At 43.6% G+C, this 22,230-nt stretch overlaps 1 protein-coding gene across 1 annotated transcript in view; it reads right to left on the minus strand.

Moving 5' to 3' along the window:
- Positions 1-495: 495 nt before the first annotated feature.
- The window catches only part of LOC110943272 (keratin, type I cytoskeletal 9-like), a 47,138-nt gene continuing 25,403 nt past the window's right edge, over positions 496-22,230 (minus strand). The window contains exons 4-5 of the mRNA XM_035989904.1: positions 1,461-2,046; positions 496-605 (exon numbers count right to left, since the gene is read on the minus strand). Of these exons, the coding sequence (XP_035845797.1) occupies positions 496-605; positions 1,461-2,046 (696 nt within the window). The remainder of the gene's footprint in view (positions 606-1,460; positions 2,047-22,230) is intronic.

Here is a 22,230-nt window from a genome sequence, read left to right on the forward strand (position 1 = left end):
TCTCCATTACTAACTCGGGTAAATCTATCATTCCTTTATCACGATATCCTCGTTCTTCATATAGAAAACCCTAATAAGATTTCCCTCTAGATTAGGGAATTCCGCAAGCTCGACTTCTAGTCAATAAACTTCTTGAATCCCGAAATTGGTGACGTGTTGATTCAATCATACCCTTTCAAATGTGTTTCACAACCTCGCATTGAAACCTCTCGACGACACAAGCGCTACTTCGGACTCATCCGCATAACTTATAACAATCCATCCGAATTTGATTTCTTGGCGGCCTAATAAATCACAAACTCATCTAAAGGACGTGGATGAAAGTGAATTGCTCCTCGTTCCCACGTGGCCCAGCTCAAACATCCTGCCAAGCGTTTCAGTCAACCTTAACCCTTCAAACTCATACGACAACCGTTCTTCTCTGGTTACTTTCCATTCTGCTAACCATCTCGACATAACACTTCTCTCAGCGAATACCGTCCTTTATTTTTATTTTTACACAACTTGCATACGACCAGCTATATCCTCGACATTAGATAAATCCTTACTACCGATCCCGAAATGTTTTTGCCTCAAGTTGAACGCATCGATTGCGACTACCCTTCCTGCATTTTTTCACTATTCATGTTATGTTCCACGAATTTTATGATTCTTGTCCCACTCCATTCTGTGCAAATCTCCGCTTGGACGAATTACTCTCTACGAACGATTCTCGAGTAGCAACAAACCTTGGATACCTCGAGGATAAAGATATCACAAGCACTGGCCTTCGAACTCAATACGACCAATACGAGTTCCTAGTCATGCCATTCGAATTTACCTATGCACCTACGGCTTTCACGGATTTCATGAACCATGTGTATAAATCCTATCGTCAAAACTTGTCGCTTATTTTCTTCGACGACATCTGAACCTACTCCGAGAGCCAGTGGGACCCTTAACGACACCTACGCTTTACCCTGGAACTTCTATGACACAAATAGCCTTACGCTCAGTTCTCAACGTGCAACTTTTGACATCATAAAGCCCACTTTTCTCGATCACATGCACAACCCCTCACAGCTTTACCTCGAAAGATGCTCAGGAATTCACAATTCTAGCAATTGAAAGATAAGCTATGAGGTGCTCCTATCCTATCCTAACCTATCATGTCCAAGACTCAGGAAGTTTCATGTTATGTGAATTACGTGACTTTAAGTACTATGTGGCTTTATGTGCTATGTGGCTTACATGATTCGTTTTGTGAACTTTCGTGAAACTACGTATATTTACGTATGACAATAGGTTATTGATGAATCTATAAATAAGAGTGTATCGTATGTCTTAGCTTAAATTTCGAGGACGAAATTCTTGTAACATGGGGAGAATGTGACAACCCGTACTCTCGACCCTAATCGTCGAGAGGGGTCTACTACTACTACTACTGCTACTACTACTGCTACTAGTACTGCTACTACTACTGCTACTACTACTGCTACTACCACCGCCACTACCACCGCCACTACCACCGCCACTACCACCGCCACTACCACCGCCACTACCACCGCCACTACCACCGCCACTACCACCGCCACTACCACCGCCACTACCACCGCCACTACCACCGCCACTACCACCGCCACTACCACCGCCACTACCACCGCCACTACCACCGCCACTACCACCGCCACTTCCACCGCCACTACCACCGCCACTACCACCGCCACTACCACCGCCACTACCACCGCCACTACCACCGCCACTACCACCGCCACTACCACCGCCACTACCACCGCCACTACCACCGCCACTACCACCGCCACTACCACCGCCACTACCACCGCCACTACCACCGCCACTACCACCGCCACTACCACCGCCACTACCACCGCCACTACCACCGCCGCCACTACCACGACTACCGCCACTACCACGACTACCGCCACTACTACCACCACTACTACCGCCACTACTACCACCACTACTACCACCACTAGTACCACCTCTACTACCACCACTACTACCACCACTACTACCACCACTACTACCACCACGACTACCACACGACTACCACCACGACTACCACCACGACTACCACCACGACTACCACCACGACTACCACCACGACTACCACCACGACTACCACCACGACGACCACCACGACCACTACCACGACCACTACCACGACCACTACCACGACCAATACCACGACCACTACCACGACCACTACCACGACCACTACCACCACCACTACCACCACCACTACCACCACCACTACCACCACCACTACCACCACCACTACCACCACCACTACCACCACCACTACCACCACCACTACCACCACCACTACCACCACCACTACCACCACCACTACCACCACCACTACCACCACCACTACCACTACCACTACCACTACCACTACCACTACCACTACCACTACCACTACTACTACTACCATTTAATTGTTAATTTAAATGGGCCAGTTTGTTTAAAAAGGACACTATATCTAACAGGTTTGTGCTCACGGGCCAGGCCCAACCCAACTCCCTTACACTTCAAAACCCTACCCTACATATTCATCTTAAACCCCCATCCCCTTCATTTAAACCCTAGCCCCCAAAAACATTACTCTCTGCCTCCTCTCAAAATTCCGACCATCGGACCGATCTCCGGTGAGTTTTCCGACACTCCAGCCACACACACATCCCACCCTGATGCCTTCTTACACTCTCATATACCTGTGAACACACACACCCCTAAGATTTTAGAGAGAAGGAGCTGCTGTGACACCTGTGTCACCACGACCATCAAACAAATACCAAGCCGATGAAATATCGTATTTCATACTTGGGATCTTGTATAAATATGTGTATCTATTGCACATATCAATTCTTGTTCAATTTCAAACTTTACATCGCTTGCTGGAGAATTATACACAACCTGGTGGGTAAACGTACTTAGTTTAAATGCGACAAATACTCCGGGACATCAACATATACTTAACATACCTTAAATAACCTTTACATAACTTAGAAATAAGTTTTGAAGGCTTTGGTATGGCAAAAACAAGTTAATTCGCTTACAGGGACTAAACTTGACAAACTGCGAAAGTATGCCAATTTGAACTGTAACGAACATTCCGGAACATGTCCATAAGTTAAACATACCACAAATATCCTTTACATAGCTTAGAAATAGGCTTTGAGGGGTTTGGTATGCTAAAACAAACTTTTGGATCATTCAGGGACTTAAAGTGTCAAAAAGTGCACAAGTTTGCACTTTCGCGCATAACTTACGTTCTGAATACATCCGGACATCAAAAAATTAATGTAAGCATTATAATATTATGCCTTAGTGTTTGGCATGAGAAAAATCCATTCGTCGCGTCATTTGGATCGTCTTTCGCGCTTATGCACATTCCGTCGTAATTAACCGAACATCGCGATCGTACGGCCAAACGAACCGACATCCGGAATATTTTTGAGCATATTTCAAGTCCCCTACACTTTAACTTCATCTTAGAGCCTTGAAATGAGGTTAACGGGGCTTAAAAGTGCCAAAAATGGGCCAAATTGCATGTTTCTGAAGTGCAGGGACTAAAACTGAAAATTCTGGTTTGTGACCCTCAGGCGGGGCGCGTAAGGATTGCCCAAATCCTTACGCGGGGCGCGTCAGACTCCCAGAACAGATAAGATCAGCTAGTCAGCAAATTTCAGCTGGTTTAACCACAACCACATGTTTTAAACTTGCCCTTTCAGCTCACTAAGGGGTATTTTCAGTAACCACAAGTTTACGACATGTGTACGCGCAAGATTCAATCACGTTTATCAAGAAACAATCCTAACGGTTCGGGAAATACTATAAATACCCCACCCCCATTCTTGCAAAAACCCACACAATCTGATCAAGAGCTCTAAGTTGGAACCTTTGTTTCATACCTGAGCCATTTTGATCTAGATTAGCATTCGGGGACCCTCCGTAAGTATTCTTTCGTTCTTTTATTCGCTTTTCGTGTCCGAAAGTCAACGTTTTGTTGACTTTCTGCATTGACCAGCCTATGGTCAACACGAAGTTCTTGGAACTTCATAACGTGAGCGTGATCACGATGGTTATAGTCCGTAGTAACTATACCTACTGATTACCACGTTATCTAGGCTCAGTGACGAGTCGTAGTTTCGGCCAAAATGCGCATTCTTGCGTATTTTGTAACCAAACTACTCGTGAGCATCAAAGCCGTTTGTTTTGATGCCAAACCTGTTTTCTAAACTTAGTTAAGCATGTTCTAACATGCTTAGCTCGTCACTTTTAGTTTAGTGCTTATATAGGGTCGTAAGGTAAGCGATCTAAACCATCGCTTATACTTTCGAACCCGACCCATTTGGTCGATCATTAGGATCCGACTAAACACATTAGGTGACCATAGCTATAACCTTCCGAGGTTATACCTTGTGGTCACGATGTTAGGCGTTCCAGACGCGTTCTACGCGAACGACGCGTAAGGTAGCATAAGCTACCTAAACGGGTCGTAATGGGTCGCAAGCACTTAGGTTAGGTTTCATTTTAGTATGTAGGCTTTGTTAAACCATATTACACGGGTCTCCATACTCGTTTGGTTTACGAACCCGCATACTATCCGATCCTTCCGATTTTGGTCCGGTATATTAATATAGCTACCTATTAGGTGCCGATTGATATCCTGTGATCTCTAGCATTGTGTGATTATTACACAAGGAAATCAAAGCAATCTCAGGTGAGTACATTGAACCCCTCTTTTACTGTTTTCCAAACTGTTTTGGGGTGAAACACATGTGCCTACCTGTTACTTTCATGTTTTCCATGTTTTCACATCATATACCTGCTACGTTCGTTAGTACATATTAGTACATGATTTCACTACATTTCATGCTACGTACGCCCATTGTGTGCATACGTAGTACATTGTTTCACATTGCATTTCTGTTGCATATGCTCATCCAGCATATGAACACATTATACTACATCTTGAATCGTTGTACTCTACAATACATTTCATGCTATGTACGCCCATTGTGTGCATACGTAGTACATTGTTTCACATTGCATTTCTGTTGCATATGCTCATCCAGCATATGAACACATTATAATACATTTTGAACCGTTGTAACCATTTGACTATGTGAACCGTCTTAACTCTTCGATTATATGAACCGTTTGTAACCATTGAACCGTGTAAACCAGTTGTATCCGTTGACATGACTTACAGTTGACAATAGACATTTGACTATACATAAACATTTCTACCGTTGTTAAACATTTCATCTTGATGGTTTGGTTTGAGTAAGTGATTTAAGTAACGAGGCGTGTGTAATATGATACAAGCATGGTGGATACGCCGCTGGTACTTCCTATATATAAGTGTTTGTATGGTATTACATATCGTAGCGTTATTTAAATCATTTCAATTTGATACATAGAACATTTTATACAAATAACACGCTTTTCACAAGACACTGAATTACAAACAACATATCTTATACAAACTCATTTTTTACATGGTTATTCAGTTAACCATGCATTGTTCTCTTATTTATACATATCATCTGATCTTACCGTTTTTAAATGATTTACAAGACAAAGCAAATTACAAGGTTCATGACTAAACATTTTCTCAAACATAAGTCATGAATTCCGTTTTCACAAAACCAATGTATCTCACAGGCATTTTTATGCTGACGTACCTATTTTCACATGTGTTTTCAGGAGATGATGCATAGGACTTATCAAGACATACTTAGGCGGACCTGTGCCTTAGTGACTTAAAACGAGACAAGAACTAGTTAAATTATGTTATGTATTCTTTGGTTCTTGTTTAAGACAGTGTAAACTTTCATGTTTGATTAATAAAACGAAACTTCGTTTACCATGGATTTGAAACAATTGATTCTGTTACAACACTCCCCGACATTTCCGCCACGTTTTGTATGTTCTACGTGGTCGGGGTGTGACAGAAAAGTTGGTATCAGAGCCAATGGTTATAGGGAATTAGGTTATTAGTAATGCTTTGACCTAGTCTATAACCTTCCTAGGACCCTAACGCGAGTTTACTTGCGTTTAGTCATAAAACAATACCGTCACCTATCCTTAGGCGACGACCACAACAAGAACATAAATTTCAAAACTGCTTTGAAAACTAATCATCTGTTCTAGGATGATTGATTACTAGGTTTTGAACCCTCTATTGTAAGGTTTTGAACCCTCTGTTATAAGGTTTTGAACCCCTTTGGGTTTTCAAAATCTCGTCAAGGTTTTGGGTCCTAAATAGTGTGAACACGTGCAAACTGGAAGAGTGAATGCCTGTACCCCGGGTTTTCTGTCTAAGGTTAGAGTGTTCGTACAAATCCACATAATCGGACCAGTCACTCTTACCTGGGAACTCTTGGGGTGAGTGTCCACTTATAGGCGAGCATGTCTTCGCGATACACTATGAGGATCTATTTGCTTTGATTCAGCCTTGGTGTTGTTTGTTTTGCTTCGTGGATTCAAACAAATGACCATCAACCATGATTATGGCCGGTAATTGTAACATCCTATTCTTACCCAATGCCATTTCATCTGTTTTCTTTCTTGTTTCTCTTTTAGAATGCCTCCTCGACGCGAAAACCAGATAGCAACTGCCGAACTGGCAGAGATCATTGCGCAGCAAATGGCTGCTCAATTCCCAAACCTTTTTGCTCAATGGAACCAAGCCAACAACAACAATAATGCCCCCTGCAACTTCAAGACGTTCAACTCGGCTAAGCCATCAAAGTTTTCTGGGTCTCAAGGAGCGACTGCACTTCTGCAATGGTTCGAGAGTTTAGAGAACACCTTTAGACATGTTCAATGTCCAAACGAGCGAAAGGTAGAATTCGCATCTAGCGTCTTTGAGAAACGAGCTTTGACATGGTGGAATGGTGTGATGAGAGATAGGGGTGCCGATGTGGCACTGGCTCAAACATGGCAAGAGCTTCGAGCTCTGATGATGAAGGAATTCTGTCCTCGTCATGAGATCAGGGCTTTGGAAACGGAGTTCGACGATCTTAAGCAAGTTAGCGGTGAGCATCGAGCCTACACGGACCGTTATGAGGAGTTAAGTTTGTTATGCCCAGATATGGTTACACCTTTGGATAAGGCAATCGAAAAGTACATTGATGGCCTCCCTGACTCAATACAAGACATTGTGACTGGTAGCAACCCTACTACAGTTAGGCAGGCCATTGAGCTATCTGCAACCTTGACTGAATCAAAGATCAGGAAAGGTAAACTTTTCCGGAAAGGTGACAAGAAACCGGTCGGGGAATCGAACCCAATCGTGGAATCAAAGACCATGGATGAACATACTGAATCCTCTAAGAAGTCAAAGAAGCGAAAGGCTTCTCAGAACTTCGCCGTGGTCGCTCACAATGGTCAAGCCGTCCCCAACCAACCAGCTCAACCCCCTGCTAGAAAACCATACAATGGAACTGCACCCTTGTGCAACCAATGTAGCCTCCATCATCACGCCAATGTACAGTGCCGCAAATGCTAAACTTGTGGACTCATAGGCCATACAACAAGAATCTGCCCAGCTATAGCTGCACCAAACCAAGCTGGTAACAATACCGCTCAAGGTCGTTTCCTACCAGGTTCTTGTTTCAACTGTGGCGACTGTGACATCTGTGCCTCCAAGACCATTGAACAAATACCAAAACAATGAAATATTGTATTTCATACTTGGAAAATTTTATAAGTATGTGTATCGTTTGCACATATCAATTCTCGTTCGATTTCAAGCTCTAAATCGCTTTCTGGAAAGTTATACGCAAACTGGTGTGTAAACGCAGTCAGTTTAATGCGACAAACACTCCAGAATAGTGAAATAGGCTTAACATACCTTAAATAACCTTCACATAACTTAGAAATAAGTTTTGGATGGTTTGGTGTGTCGAAAACAAGTTTATTCGATCGCAGGGACTATTTATGTCAAACTGCGAAACTATACCGATTCGTATGGTGTTGAACAGTCCGGAACTTGATCATAAGTTAAACATACCATATATAACCTAAAAATGGCTTAGAAATAAGCTTTGATAGGTTCGGTGTGCGAAAACATGCTTATATGATCTTACAGGGACTAAAAGTGTCAAAACAGCGTAAGTTTGCATTTTCGCGCATATCTTGCGTTCTGGACACATCTGGACATCCAAAATTTTTGTACACACTAAAATATTTTTATTTTAGTGATCACCATGCAAAAATTCCATTCGTCACTTAATTTGGATCGATTTTGCGTTCGTTACGACTTCCGTCGTAATTAACCGAACAACGCGATCGTACGACCAAACGAACTGACATCCGAGATGTTTTTGAGCATGTTTTGAGTCCCCTATACTTTAACTTCATTTTAGAGCCTTGAAATGAGGTTAACGGGGTTTAAACGCATCGAAAAAGGCTTTAAACACGTGCAGGGACCATTTCTGCCATTTTTGAAACTTTGCTGAACCTGATACATGGTAGCGTAGCGCGAGCACCTACTGCCTATGCCGTCGCGCTACGCGAGCGTCACACCTGGGCAGAAAGTGTTTTTTCAGCAACAGTTTGTAAATTTAGGGGCCAATCTTGCAATTTCTTTGTGTGGTAACCAAGTTACCACCTCTCCAAGGCTTTGCACCTGCTCCTAACAAATGTATGGTTGTGATTTCATGCTTAATGGCTAAGAAAAACACTTGGAGTGATCTTGTTCTTCCTGTCCAACTATAAATACCATGCTCCATCAACTCATTTCTTTGCTCATTCACTCATTCCTCTCTTCACATCTGCTTTGGAGCTCTCTCTCAAGCATTTGGGACTTTGTCTTCTTGTAGAAAAGATAGCAAGGACCTTAAGTGAGCTTCTTTCATTCTTTTTCTTGCTTTTTCCTTATGTAGTGCAGAAAGTCAAGCAGTTTGGCCAACAGTTTGACTTTCGGTTTTGACCATCAATTGGTCAAGTCAAAGTTCAATTGAACTTTGACACGTGATTGTAATCACGATAGCTATAATCCTTCGCGATTATAACCGCTGATTACCACGTTATCTAGTTGTAGTGTCGAGTCAAAGTTTCGGTCAAAATGCGTTTTAGCACGCATTTTGCAACGGAACTACTTTAGGGTATCAAAACACTTTGTTTTGATACCAAATCAGTAGGTTAGACATGTTTTGACATGTCTAACTCGGCACTATTAGTTTGTGCTTGTTTAGGGTCGTAAGATAAGCGGTCTAAACAACCGCTTATACTTCCGAACCCGACCCGTTTGGTCGATCTTTGGATCCGACCAAGCTTAGTTAGTGATCATAATTACATAGGGAGTAACCACTGAGGTTATACCTTATGATCACGTAGGATCGGTTAGTCATTTGCTAGTTAGCTTGTATGCCCATAGGAAATGACCAAAATGCCCTTTTGAAGCTAGAATCCGTAATTTGACTATGTGAACATATTTTTGACTTGTAATCTGATTTAGTAACATGTTTAGGGATAATTGGGCATGTAAGACTTGGCATAGCACATAGATTACCGTCCGAACATAGTTTTACGCTAACGACGCATTATAGTGGCTTATGTTACCATAATGGGTCGAAACGGGTCAAAAGCACTTAGGTAGGCCTTTCAATTAGAATGTTGGGACTATTAAATCATACCATATGAGTTCAATTACTCATTTGATTTATAGAACCTCATTCTATCCTATCTCCCGATTTAGGTGTCGATTTATTTATCTAGCAATCCGATACTAGGTACCACTTGATTCCTTGATTGCCCGTGCATCGATAGTTCACAAAATCAAGGATACCCTACAATCTCAAGTGAGTACATAGTTCCCCTATTTTACTGTTTTCAATTGTTTTGGGGTGAATCATATGTACAAAACGATTTTCAAGGTTTAAACGATGATTTCAAAAACGATTAAGATGGTTTATACAAAACTAATAACGATTTAAATAAGGTGAACAAGACTTGTTGGTTGTAATTACATAACGAATGACATTCATTAGCTCTGATCAAGCCGACCATTATTAGGTTATGGTACCATAGGATCTGACAAATCCCGTTATCAGACTACACCCATGGTTATGTGTGGGGGTTATGTAGGTAACGACCGAACCTGATGATTGTTAACTTACCCTTTGGTGGTTTGTTAATACGAAACGAGAAACGAGTTAAACGAGTCACGAAGGTTTGAATGTTGTTAACGAGACGACCAAAAGTATTTTTCACTATTAAAACGAATACGATTTTGGGTCGAGTTAAACGATTTGAAACGAGATACACGATTTGAAACGAGATAAACGAATTAAACGATTGGCTTTGGGTAGTGATTAAATAATGGGATGGGTGTAGTATGATAGAATCATGGTAGATACGCCGCTGGTACTTCTTATATATAAGTGATTCTATCATATTACATTGCGTGTCATTATTTAGTGCACTTGGGAAAACGATTTGAAACGATATCACACAACGAGGTTTTCGAAACGATATAAACCATACGAGTTTTATTAACGAGCTTTTACGAGATGTTTCCAAATTATTTTACTAAAACAAATGTTTTTGGGTTAAGACTCATGGCTACGAGATTTTATAAACTATAACCAATTTGATTTGAGTTGGTTAATTATGTTGCAATACACTTTTCAAAACGAGGTTTGTATTTTTGACTCTTGTAGTCTAACGAGGTACTGCAACATATAAACGAGCCGATCCAATACTCCCACAAAACCTATGTACTCGCCAGCATTTCTTTGCTGACATTATTTTTTTTACATATGTTTCAGGAGATATTGCTTGATGTTGCTTGCTAGGAAGTTTGCGTCACATAGGACCTGGACGAGGCCTTAGTGATCTAAAAACAGCAATAAACAATATGTAGTTTGTTTGTTTTAAAGACAATGTACATTACATAATAATTCAATAAAACAAAACATTTGGTTACCATGGTTGTGAAACAATAATTCTGTTGCAACACTCCCCGACGTTTCCGCCACGGTTTGTTGTTTTAACGTGGTCGGGGTGTGACAGAAGAGTTGGTATCAGAGCCAATGGTTATAGGGAATTAGGTTATTAGTAATGCTTTGACCTAGACTATAACTTTAGGACCCTAACACAAGTTTACTTGTGTTTAGATTTTAAAACAATACCGTCACCTATCCTTAGGTGATAACCACAACGAGAACACAATAACGAATCCGCTTCGAAAATTAATCATCTATCCTTAGATGATTGATTACTAGGTTTTGAACCTTCTATTATAAGGTTTTGAACCCTTCCAGTCTGATTCATCTTTGGCTTTGTGCCTTTCGAGTTTTCAAAATCTCGTCAAAGTTTGAGTCTAAATAATGTGAACACGTGCAAACTGGAAGAGTGAATGCCTGTACCCTGAGTTTTCTGTCTAAGGCTAGAGTGTTCGTACAAATCCGCATTATCGGACCAGTCATTCTTACCTGGGAACTCTTGGGGTGAGTGTTCACTTATAGGCGAGCATGTCTTTGGTGATACATTATTATGACCTATTTACTTTGATTTGTCACTGCGTATCATTTGTTTGTTCGAGGTAACGAACGAATGATCGCCTTCCTTGTGTTTTGTCGGTGTTTTCATTGCCTCTTTTGTTTCCCTAATTGTCGACCTCACTCGTTTCCCATGTTTCCTTTTTAGACAATGCCTCCTCGACGTGATGCTCAAACTTTTACTGCTGAGGAACTCGCAGCCCTTGTCTCTCAGCAAATGGCTGCTGTACTTCCAGGCATCGTGACCCAAATCCACGAGTTATACAACAATAACAATAACAACAACAACAATGCACCATGTAATTTCAAGAATTTCAATTCTGCGAAACCGCTTAAGTTTTCTGGGTCACAAGGAGCAACCGCGCTCCTGCAATGGTTTGAGAGTATCGAGAGCACATTCAGACATGTGCAATGTCCGAATGCGCGCAAAGTTGAGTTTGCTTCAAGTGTGTTTGAGAAGCGAGCTCTTACATGGTGGAACAGAGTGATGCGTGATAGGGGTGCCGAAGTGGCACTAACACAGACTTGGGATGAGCTCCGAGCTCTCATGATGAGAGAGTTCTGTCCCCGACACGAGATTCGAGTGTTGGAACGAGAATTTGACGATTTGAAACAAGTCGGGGGAGAACACCGTGCTTATACGGATCGATTTGAGGAGCTTAGTTTGTTGTGTCCCACGATGGTTACCCCGTTGGATAAGGCAATTGAGAGGTATATCGATGGTTTACCCGACTCCATTCAGGACATCCTGACTGGCGTTAATCCTACTACCATTCGTCAAGCGATCGAGTTGTTTGCTACCCTGACTGAATCTCAAGTCAGGAAGGGTAAACTCACCCGCAAGGGTGATAAAAAGAAGTCAACCGATTCTGAAAAGGGTAAGGGTGAAAAGCAGGATGAGGCATCAAAGAAATCAAAGAAGCGCAAGGCTTCCCAAAACTTTGCTGTCACCAATCAAACTGCTCAGAACCCTCAGAACCTGTCACACCCCCAAAAATCCACCTGCGGAGTACTACCGCTTGGAGGCGTGACTGACCAGGATCCAGCCACCAATCATACTGAACAAGCATATAAATAATTATAAAAGTTTAACCAATACGCTTGGTGTTCAAACAAAACCAAGTTTAAGTTGTAAGCGGAAGCATAAGTTTAAAGTTATATCATAAGTTCAAATGTTTTCAAATAGAACATGGCACGCAACAATCCGCGTCCCACAACGACCCTCCTCCATGCAAGCTCCAGCTGAGTACCTATGGTCCTGCAAAGCATGTAGTAACGAGTCAACAACTAGTTGAGTGAGTTCACAGTTGGGTGTTCGTTTTAGTTGTTTCGAAAACAGTTTCCTTTAACTGGCATCCTGCCGTGGGGGTTACCCCATAGTTTAAAAAAACGTGACTTGTTCATTCCCAGTTACTCTGGCATTCAAGCCGTGGGGGCTACCCCATGTTAGTTATCAGGCATTTCGGCCGTGGGGGCTACCCCATGCGTACACTAGACCCGTTACCATATCGACTGCTGACTGTAGTCATGTTTATGTGCCCTGAAAACCGTCAATGTCTATCATCATTGACGTGCCCCAGATCCATTAGTTCACGCCCGCCCTCTGCGGCACGGTGTGAGGTTTGTCAGACCTAAATAGCGCTATCTAACTAATGACCCGCTCGCCATTGGCCCGGCGATTAAGTCGATATAAAAAGGAGGGACTTCGTGATAGAGTTTTTGGTCTAGTACGAGTTATCCGTCCGTCCGGACGAGGAATTACATTCCTGAACCACTGCTGTCCTACCCAAGGAGGACGAGGAACCCACGTTCCTTAACCCCATTCCCAACCCAGGGAATCCCATGCTTTGTAGAGGGGGTGAACTCACCTTGGTTTGCTCGGTAGTAACACAGAAAGGTCAATCAAGTCGCAAGTAGTCAATTACGTCCTAACATGGATACCACTTATAATCAGATTCAAACCAAGCAGTGCACGTACAAGTAGTAGTCATGGCATACAAGTTCTAGTATGGCAGTTCATCGATAGTTCACAACAAGTTTCACAGTTAACAATCAAATACAACCCAAAGTCCAAGTGTGAGGCCCCAACAGTTGGGCTCGTAATAACAGGCCTAAAACAACGCGTCAACAGTAACACAGAAGTCCATAAGCCCGGCCCACTAACTTAGGCCCATAACTAAGCAAGCCCATAAATGTGGTTTCGAGTCGCAACCGGACTCGCAAACATGGTTGCGGGTTATGCTGTTTATGTTGATCATGGATGGTTGCGAGTCGTAACCTATGTCGCAACCACGGTTTCGGCTGATCATGCTAAGGTTTCGAGTCGCAACGGGACTCGCAACCTGTGGTCTCGGTTTGTAAGGCTGTGGTTGCGAGTCGCAACCAGGGGTCTCGACTCCCCAACAGTTGCTGATTCTGCACAGTTGTACTATCCAATGAAATTCGAATGTCATGCAACATAATATGGTACTATCCACTAAAAGATGTTTTGTTGTCTAACACTAACCAAAATCGGATCAAATAGGCAGAATTCAAACATTCAAAACACATTCAAAGCATATTCAAGTAGTTCTTCATTTATTCAAGGCACATTCATCGAGTTCTTCAACATTCATAACATAAATAATCCTTATTCAAGCAAGATTATGTACAATCATCGAAACACTTAAGCATACTCATCTAATGGTTTCAAATCATCATATAATACCGATTTTTAGGACATTACCCGATTCTTATGCAAGCCGGTTTCATGTTCATCGACATAAGTGGTTTGAATCACATTTAAACACAAGATACTATAGTCCATCATGCAATATACTAACCGATTCTTAACATTATACATATTAGAACATCATATACATTAAGAACATCATGGAAACACTAATATCAAAACACAATAAACATCATATCGAGCTAACATCAACAATAAGCATCATAAACACTAACCGGTTGATGGGTTTCAAGTGTGTGTGTAAATCTTCCAACCGATTTCGTGTGTGAGCCGATCCAAGAGTTCAATCCGAGAATGAGGGAGTGTTTGTGAGGGAAAAGTAGGAGAGTGTGTGAGAGTGAGTGTGTATGGTTGCCCAAAGAATGGCAAAGTTGGCTAGAGGGGTGATATATATGCTAGTTCAAGTGGTGCACCCTAAAGGGTTTCGGATGAGGGTTTACGGCCCAAATGGCCCAACCGGCCAAAGGCCCAAACCGGCCTAAGGGTTACTGTTCACTCGAGACCACATGGTCTCGAGTCGGGTCCTTGTTGTTTCGGTTCATATACATACACGCATACACATAAATATAACATATATCATTACACCAATCATGTCAACTAATCACATAACGTTCAAGCATGTTACATCAAGACACAACGAAAGGTTCTAAATTTCGAGTTGTCACATCATCCCCAAGTTTAAAGAAATTTCGTCCCGAAATTTGATGGCACTCATTGAGGAAGCTATTTAAGTTGTATGGTTTTCCCGGTTTTCCTGGGGTGTCACATCCTCCCCCCGTTGATCTGGAATTTCGTCCCGAAATTCCGTAGCTTTAGCCTAAGTAGTGGTCGTACCGTTTGCAAACAGTTGGGGATACTTTTGTTTCATCCGATCTTCGCGCTCCTAGGTGAACTCTGGGCCGCGACGTGAGTTCCAACGAACTCGAACGAGAGGTATTCTAGTGCTCTTGAGGACCTTAACATCCCGGTCCGTGATTTCGACTGGTTCCTCGACGAATCTCAACTGTTCGTCGATCGTGAGTTCCTTCAGAGGAACTACGTGGGTCTCATCTGACAGACACTTCTTCAGATTTGACACATGGAAAACGTTGTGAACTGCACCGAGTTCTGCTGGTAAGTTCAGTCTGTAGGCCACCTTGCCTATTTTCTCAACGATTTCGAATGGTCCAACATATCGTGGGTTGAGTTTGCCTCGTTTACCAAAATGAACCACACCCTTCCAGGGTGAAACTTTGACTAATACCCGTTCCCCAACCTGGAGCTCAAGTGGTTTCCTGCCCTTATCGGCGTAGGCCTTCTGACGGTCTCGAGCGGCCGCCATGCGTTGTCGTATTTGAGCAATCCGCTCGGTAGTGTCTACCACATGTTCTGGACCAGTGATCTCACTATCTCCCACCTCTGCCCAACAAAGAGGTGACCGGCATTTACGTCCGTACAATGCCTCAAACGGAGCAGCTTTAATGCTGGTGTGGTAGTTGTTATTGTACGAGAATTCCACTAGTGGCAGATGCTTTTCCCAGCTGTTGCCAAAGTCGATTACACATGCACGAAGCATGTCTTCTAAGGTCTGAATAGTGCGCTCGGACTGCCCGTCCGTCTGTGGGTGATACGCTGTGCTCATATCTAATCGTGAGCCAAAGGACTTGTGCATTGCCTGCCACAGTTCCGAAGTAAAACGTGCATCTCGATCAGAGATGATAGAGGTGGGCACCCCGTGCCTCGAAACAACTTCCTTAAGGTATATTTCTGCTAAAGTGGAGAATTTATCCGTCTCCTTAATCGCCAAAAAGTGTGCGGATTTTGTGAGTCGATCCACGATCACCCAAATAGCATCGTTTCCGCGTTGAGATCTAGGTAAGCCAGTAACGAAATCCATGGAAATTTGCTCCCATTTCCATTGTGGTATTTCTGGTTGCTGGAGTAGGCCTGAGGGTTTCTGGTACTCTGTCTTGACTCGCGCACAAGTCAAACACTTGCTGACGTAAGTTGCTATGTGGGCCTTCATGCTAGGCCACCAATACGTAGTTTTAATATCGTGATACATCTTGTCCGAACTTGGGTGTACCGAGTAGCGAGATTTGTGTGCTTCATCCATCACAAGCTCTCGTAGGTTGCCATAGAGTGGGACCCAAATGCGTCCTGTTACGTAGTAAGCACCGTCTTCCTTCTGTTCTAGGCGTTGTCTTGACCCGCGTAGGGCTTCAGCCCTTACGTTTTCTGGTTTCAGTGCTTCTATCTGAGCAGCTCGTATTTGAGAAGGGAGACCAGAATGTATCGTGAGCTGTAAAGCTCTCACGCGCTTAGGCGCAGTGTCCTTTCGACTGAGGGCGTCAGCCACAACATTGGCCTTGCCCGGGTGATACCTGATAGAGCACTCGTAGTCGTTCAGTAGTTCGACCCATCGTCGTTGCCGCATATTCAGTTCCTTCTGCTTGAATATGTGCTCTAGGCTCCTGTGGTCGGTGTAGATTGCGCACTTGGTTCCGTACAGGTAGTGCCGCCATAACTTAAGTGCGAAAACAACAGCTCCCAGCTCCAAATCGTGTGTAGTGTAGTTCTTCTCGTGAACTTTGAGTTGTCGTGAGGCGTAGGCTATGAATTTATCTCGTTGCATCAATACACAACCAAGACCTTGAATTGATGCATCACAGTAAACCACAAAATCGTCTGTGCCCTCTGGCAGTGAAAGGATAGGTGCACTACAGAGTCTATCCTTTAGATGTTGAAAAGCTAACTCCTGTGCATTTCCCCAGTGATAAGCAACGCCTTTCTGCGTTAGCGAGGTGAGAGGCTGTGCGATCTTAGAAAAATCCTTAATGAATCTCCTGTAGTAACCTGCCAATCCCAAGAATTGGCGAATTTCCTTTGGTGTACGAGGTGCAGGCCAGTTCTTAATAGAGTCTACCTTGGATGGATCAACGTGAATCCCATCCTTGTTTACCACGTGGCCTAGGAAATGGACCTCACGAAGCCAGAAGTCGCATTTCGAGAACTTTGCGTAAAGCTGTTCTGTTCGAAGGAGTTCCAGAATAAGTCGTAGATGCTGTTCGTGCTCCCTCTGACTCTTAGAATAGATCAGGATGTCGTCGATGAAGACTATAACGAACTTGTCCAGATAAGGCTTGCACACTCGGTTCATTAAATCCATGAAGACTGCGGGTGCGTTTGTCAGCCCAAACGGCATGACCAAAAACTCATAGTGCCCATATCGAGTCCTAAAGGCTGTCTTAGAGACATCCTCTTCCCGAACTCTCAGCTGGTGATATCCCGATCTCAGGTCGATCTTTGAATAGTAGCTCGACCCCTGCAACTGGTCGAATAAGTCGTCAATGCGCGGTAGAGGATAACGGTTCTTCATAGTCACCTTGTTGAGTTCACGATAGTCGATACACATTCTGAAGGTACCGTCCTTCTTCTTCACAAATAGTACTGGGGCTCCCCAAGGCGATGAGCTAGGACGAATGAAACCCTTATCCAAGAGTTCTTGTAGTTGCATAGAGAGTTCTTCCAACTCTGATGGAGCCAAACGATAAGGTGCACGTGCTACAGGCGCAGCTCCAGGAGCTAGTTTAATCTGAAACTCGACTTGGCGATGGGGTGGAAGACCAGGTAATTCCTCAGGGAATACCTCAGGATAGTCGCGTACAACCGGAAAATCTTCTAGCTTCTTCTCTTTCTCTGAGGTGTCAGTAACTAGAGCCAAAATCGCAGTGTGGCCCTTTCGTAAGCACTTCTGGGCCTTAAGGAGAGAGATGATGTTCTCAACAGCACTTCTCTTGTCACCACGAATCATGAGTGGTTCACTACCCGAACCAGGAATACGAACGATCTTCTCGTTGCAAAGAATTTCTGCTCGGTATTGGGATAGCCAATCCATCCCAATGACAACGTCGAAACTACCCAAGACGATAGGAATAAGGTCAATAGAGAAGGTCTGATTAGCGAGGACAAGTTTGCAACCCTTGACTACGTGCGATGCCTCCAAACTCTTACCATTAGCTAGCTCTATAGTGTGCTTGTTGCTCAGGGGTGTTGGAATACGCTTAAGCATTTTACTAACTTCTAGTGACACATAGCTAGTATCGGCACCCGAATCAAATAAGACTGTAACATAAAAGTCGTCGAGAAGGAACTTACCCGTCACCACGTTGGGATCATTCCTTGCTTCACCTTGACCAATCACGAATACTCGCCCCCTGGCACCATTGTTGTTGTTGTTGTTCCCATTGTTACCATTCCCCTGATTGTTGTTGTTGTTGTTCTGGTTCAGTTGGGGACAATCTTTCTTGAAGTGGCCTTCAGCTCCACACTGAAAGCACCCTTTGTTGTTACCCTGTTGTTGCCGCTGATTCTGTTGAGGTTGCTGACGATTCTGGTTGGCGGGGTATGCGCTCCTGCAATCCTTTGCAACATGACCAGGCTTGTTGCACCGATGACAGTTGCCCCTGGTGCATGGCCCACTGTGGTGTAGGTTGCAACGATTGCATTTGGGGTGATTCCCCTTGTACCCACCATGACTTTGACCACCAGACGATTGCTGACTGGGGCTCTTGTGGTCGTCAGTCTTTCTATGCTGAGACTGAGATTGCACAGAAGTTGAACCCTTGCTTGAAGTTCCATCCCATTTCCGTTTGTTCTCACTAGAGGTACCAGAAGTAGTTGCAGCTCCTATGCGCTTTGGTAACTTGTTCTGCTCCACCGCCTGATCAGTGAGACGGTGAGCCAACTGTACAACCTGCTGGATAGTAGTCAAGTTTGCTGAAGTCACATGACTTTGGATCTCTGGCACCAAGCCCTTGAGATAGAGTTCAATTCGCTTATACGGAGGGTCCACCATAGTAGGACACAACAAGGCAAGCTCATGCGATCTCTTAGTATACGCCTCAATCTCTGACCCCGTCATCTTGAGGTTGTAGAATTCATCTTCCAGCTTATGAATGTCATCACGACTGCAGTATTCCTCCCTGATCATTTCCTTGAAAGTTTCCCATGGGGTGGCGTTGGCAGCAACCAACCCCAGCATTTGCACTTGAGCATTCCACCACGTGAGGGCCAAACCCTCGAGAGTACCAGTAGCATATTTTAGCCTGTGCGCTTCAGGGCATTCACACATTTCGAACACAGATTCCAGTTTCTCAAACCAGTGGAGGAGACCTACTGCTCCTTCAGTGCCGCTAAAAGTAGTGGGTCGGCAGTCCATAAAGGTCTTAAAAGTGCACACCGGTGCCTGAGCATGTTGACCTAAGGTAGGTGAAAGAAAGACTGAGTTTAACACAAAGGTTGGTTCACGAGAGTAGGATCCTAAAGATCCTAGAATAAGTTCGGACTGCAGGATATACCTCCTGCGTATGCAGCTGCGAGTGCTGCGGCAACTCGTTCGTTGATCAGTGCGGTCAACTGGGCTTGTGTCATGTTAACACGTCCAGACATGATTCTTCATATCAAGAGTAACACGAGTGAGAGAGGTTCGCGAAAGTACGATAGTAGGATAGAGTAAGCACGCACGTGTTCAAACAACAGTAGTTATACTAATCAAGCATACCATGAGCAATGTACTATGTAACTAGCAAGTAGGCAATATACACATATCATATCACCTAGAATGTCGAGCCTTGCATGTGGAGTGAAGCGTCGCTGTGGACCGTCGAGCACTATACCGGTTATAGTCTGGTTTTAACAAAAATGTTTCTCCTTTATTAAAACCAAGTTCACTATAACCAATGGCTCTGATACCAATCTGTCACACCCCCAAAAATCCACCTGCGGAGTACTACCGCTTGGAGGCGTGACTGACCAGGATCCAGCCACCAATCATACTGAACAAGCATATAAATAATTATAAAAGTTTAACCAATACGCTTGGTGTTCAAACAAAACCAAGTTTAAGTTGTAAGCGGAAGCATAAGTTTAAAGTTATATCATAAGTTCAAATGTTTTCAAATAGAACATGGCACGCAACAATCCGCGTCCCACAACGACCCTCCTCCATGCAAGCTCCAGCTGAGTACCTATGGTCCTGCAAAGCATGTAGTAACGAGTCAACAACTAGTTGAGTGAGTTCACAGTTGGGTGTTCGTTTTAGTTGTTTCGAAAACAGTTTCCTTTAACTGGCATCCTGCCGTGGGGGTTACCCCATAGTTTAAAAAAACGTGACTTGTTCATTCCCAGTTACTCTGGTATTCCAGCCGTGGGGGCTACCCCATGTTAGTTATCAGGCATTTCGGCCGTGGGGGCTACCCCATGCGTACACTAGACCCGTTACCATATCGACTGCTGACTGTAGTCATGTTTATGTGCCCTGAAAACCGTCAATGTCTATCATCATTGACGTGCCCCAGATCCATTAGTTCACGCCCGCCCTCTGCGGCACGGTGTGAGGTTTGTCAGACCTAAATAGCGCTATCTAACTAATGACCCGCTCGCCATTGGCCCGGCGATTAAGTCGATATAAAAAGGAGGGACTTCGTGATAGAGTTTTTGGTCTAGTACGAGTTATCCGTCCGTCCGGACGAGGAATCACATTCCTGAACCACTGCTGTCCTACCCAAGGAGGACGAGGAACCCACGTTCCTTAACCCCATTCCCAACCCAGGGAATCCCATGCTTTGTAGAGGGGGTGAACTCACCTTGGTTTTCTCGGTAGTAACACAGAAAGGTCAATCAAGTCGCAAGTAGTCAATTACGTCCTAACATGGATACCACTTATAATCAGATTCAAACCAAGCAGTGCACGTACAAGTAGTAGTCATGGCATACAAGTTCTAGTATGGCAGTTCATCGATAGTTCACAACAAGTTTCATAGTTAACAATCAAATACAACCCAAAGTCCAAGTGTGAGGCCCCAACAGTTGGGCTCGTAATAACAGGCCCAAAACAACGCGTCAACAGTAACACAGAAGTCCATAAGCCCGGCCCACTAACTTAGGCCCATAACTAAGCAAGCCCATAAATGTGGTTTCGAGTCGCAACCGGACTCGCAAACATGGTTGCGGGTTATGCTGTTTATGTTGATCATGGATGGTTGCGAGTCGCAACCTATGTCGCAACCACGGTTTCGGCTGATCATGCTAAGGTTTCGAGTCGCAACGGGACTCGCAACCTGTGGTCTCGGTTTGTAAGGCTGTGGTTGCGAGTCGCAACCAGGGGTCTCGACTCCCCAACAGTTGCTGATTCTGCACAGTTGTACTATCCAATGAAATTCGAATGTCATGCAACATAATATGGTACTATCCACTAAAACATGTTTTGTTGTCTAACACTAACCAAAATCGGATCAAATAGGCAGAATTCAAACATTCAAAACACATTCAAAGCATATTCAAGTAGTTCTTCATTTATTCAAGGCACATTCATCGAGTTCTTCAACATTCATAACATAAATAATCCTTATTCAAGCAAGATTATGTACAATCGTCGAAACACTTAAGCATACTCATCTAATGGTTTCAAATCATCATATAATACCGATTTTTAGGACATTACCCGATTCTTATGCAAGCCGGTTTCATGTTCATCGACATAAGTGGTTTGAATCACATTTAAACACAAGATACTATAGTCCATCATGCAATATACTAACCGATTCTTAACATTATACATATTAGAACATCATATACATTAAGAACATCATGGAAACACTAATATCAAAACACAATAAACATCATATCGAGCTAACATCAACAATAAGCATCATAAACACTAACCGGTTGATGGGTTTCAAGTGTGTGTGTAAATCTTCCAACCGATTTCGTGTGTGAGCCGATCCAAGAGTTCAATCCGAGAATGAGGGAGTGTTTGTGAGGGAAAAGTAGAAGAGTGTGTGAGAGTGAGTGTGTATGGTTGCCCAAAGAATGGCAAAGTTGGCTAGAGGGGTGATATATATGCTAGTTCAAGTGGTGCACCCTAAAGGGTTTCGGATGAGGGTTTACGGCCCAAATGGCCCAACCGGCCAAAGGCCCAAACCGGCCTAAGGGTTA

Source organism: Helianthus annuus, chromosome 5, assembly GCF_002127325.2.
Source record: "Helianthus annuus cultivar XRQ/B chromosome 5, HanXRQr2.0-SUNRISE, whole genome shotgun sequence".
NCBI lineage: Eukaryota > Viridiplantae > Streptophyta > Magnoliopsida > Asterales > Asteraceae > Helianthus > Helianthus annuus.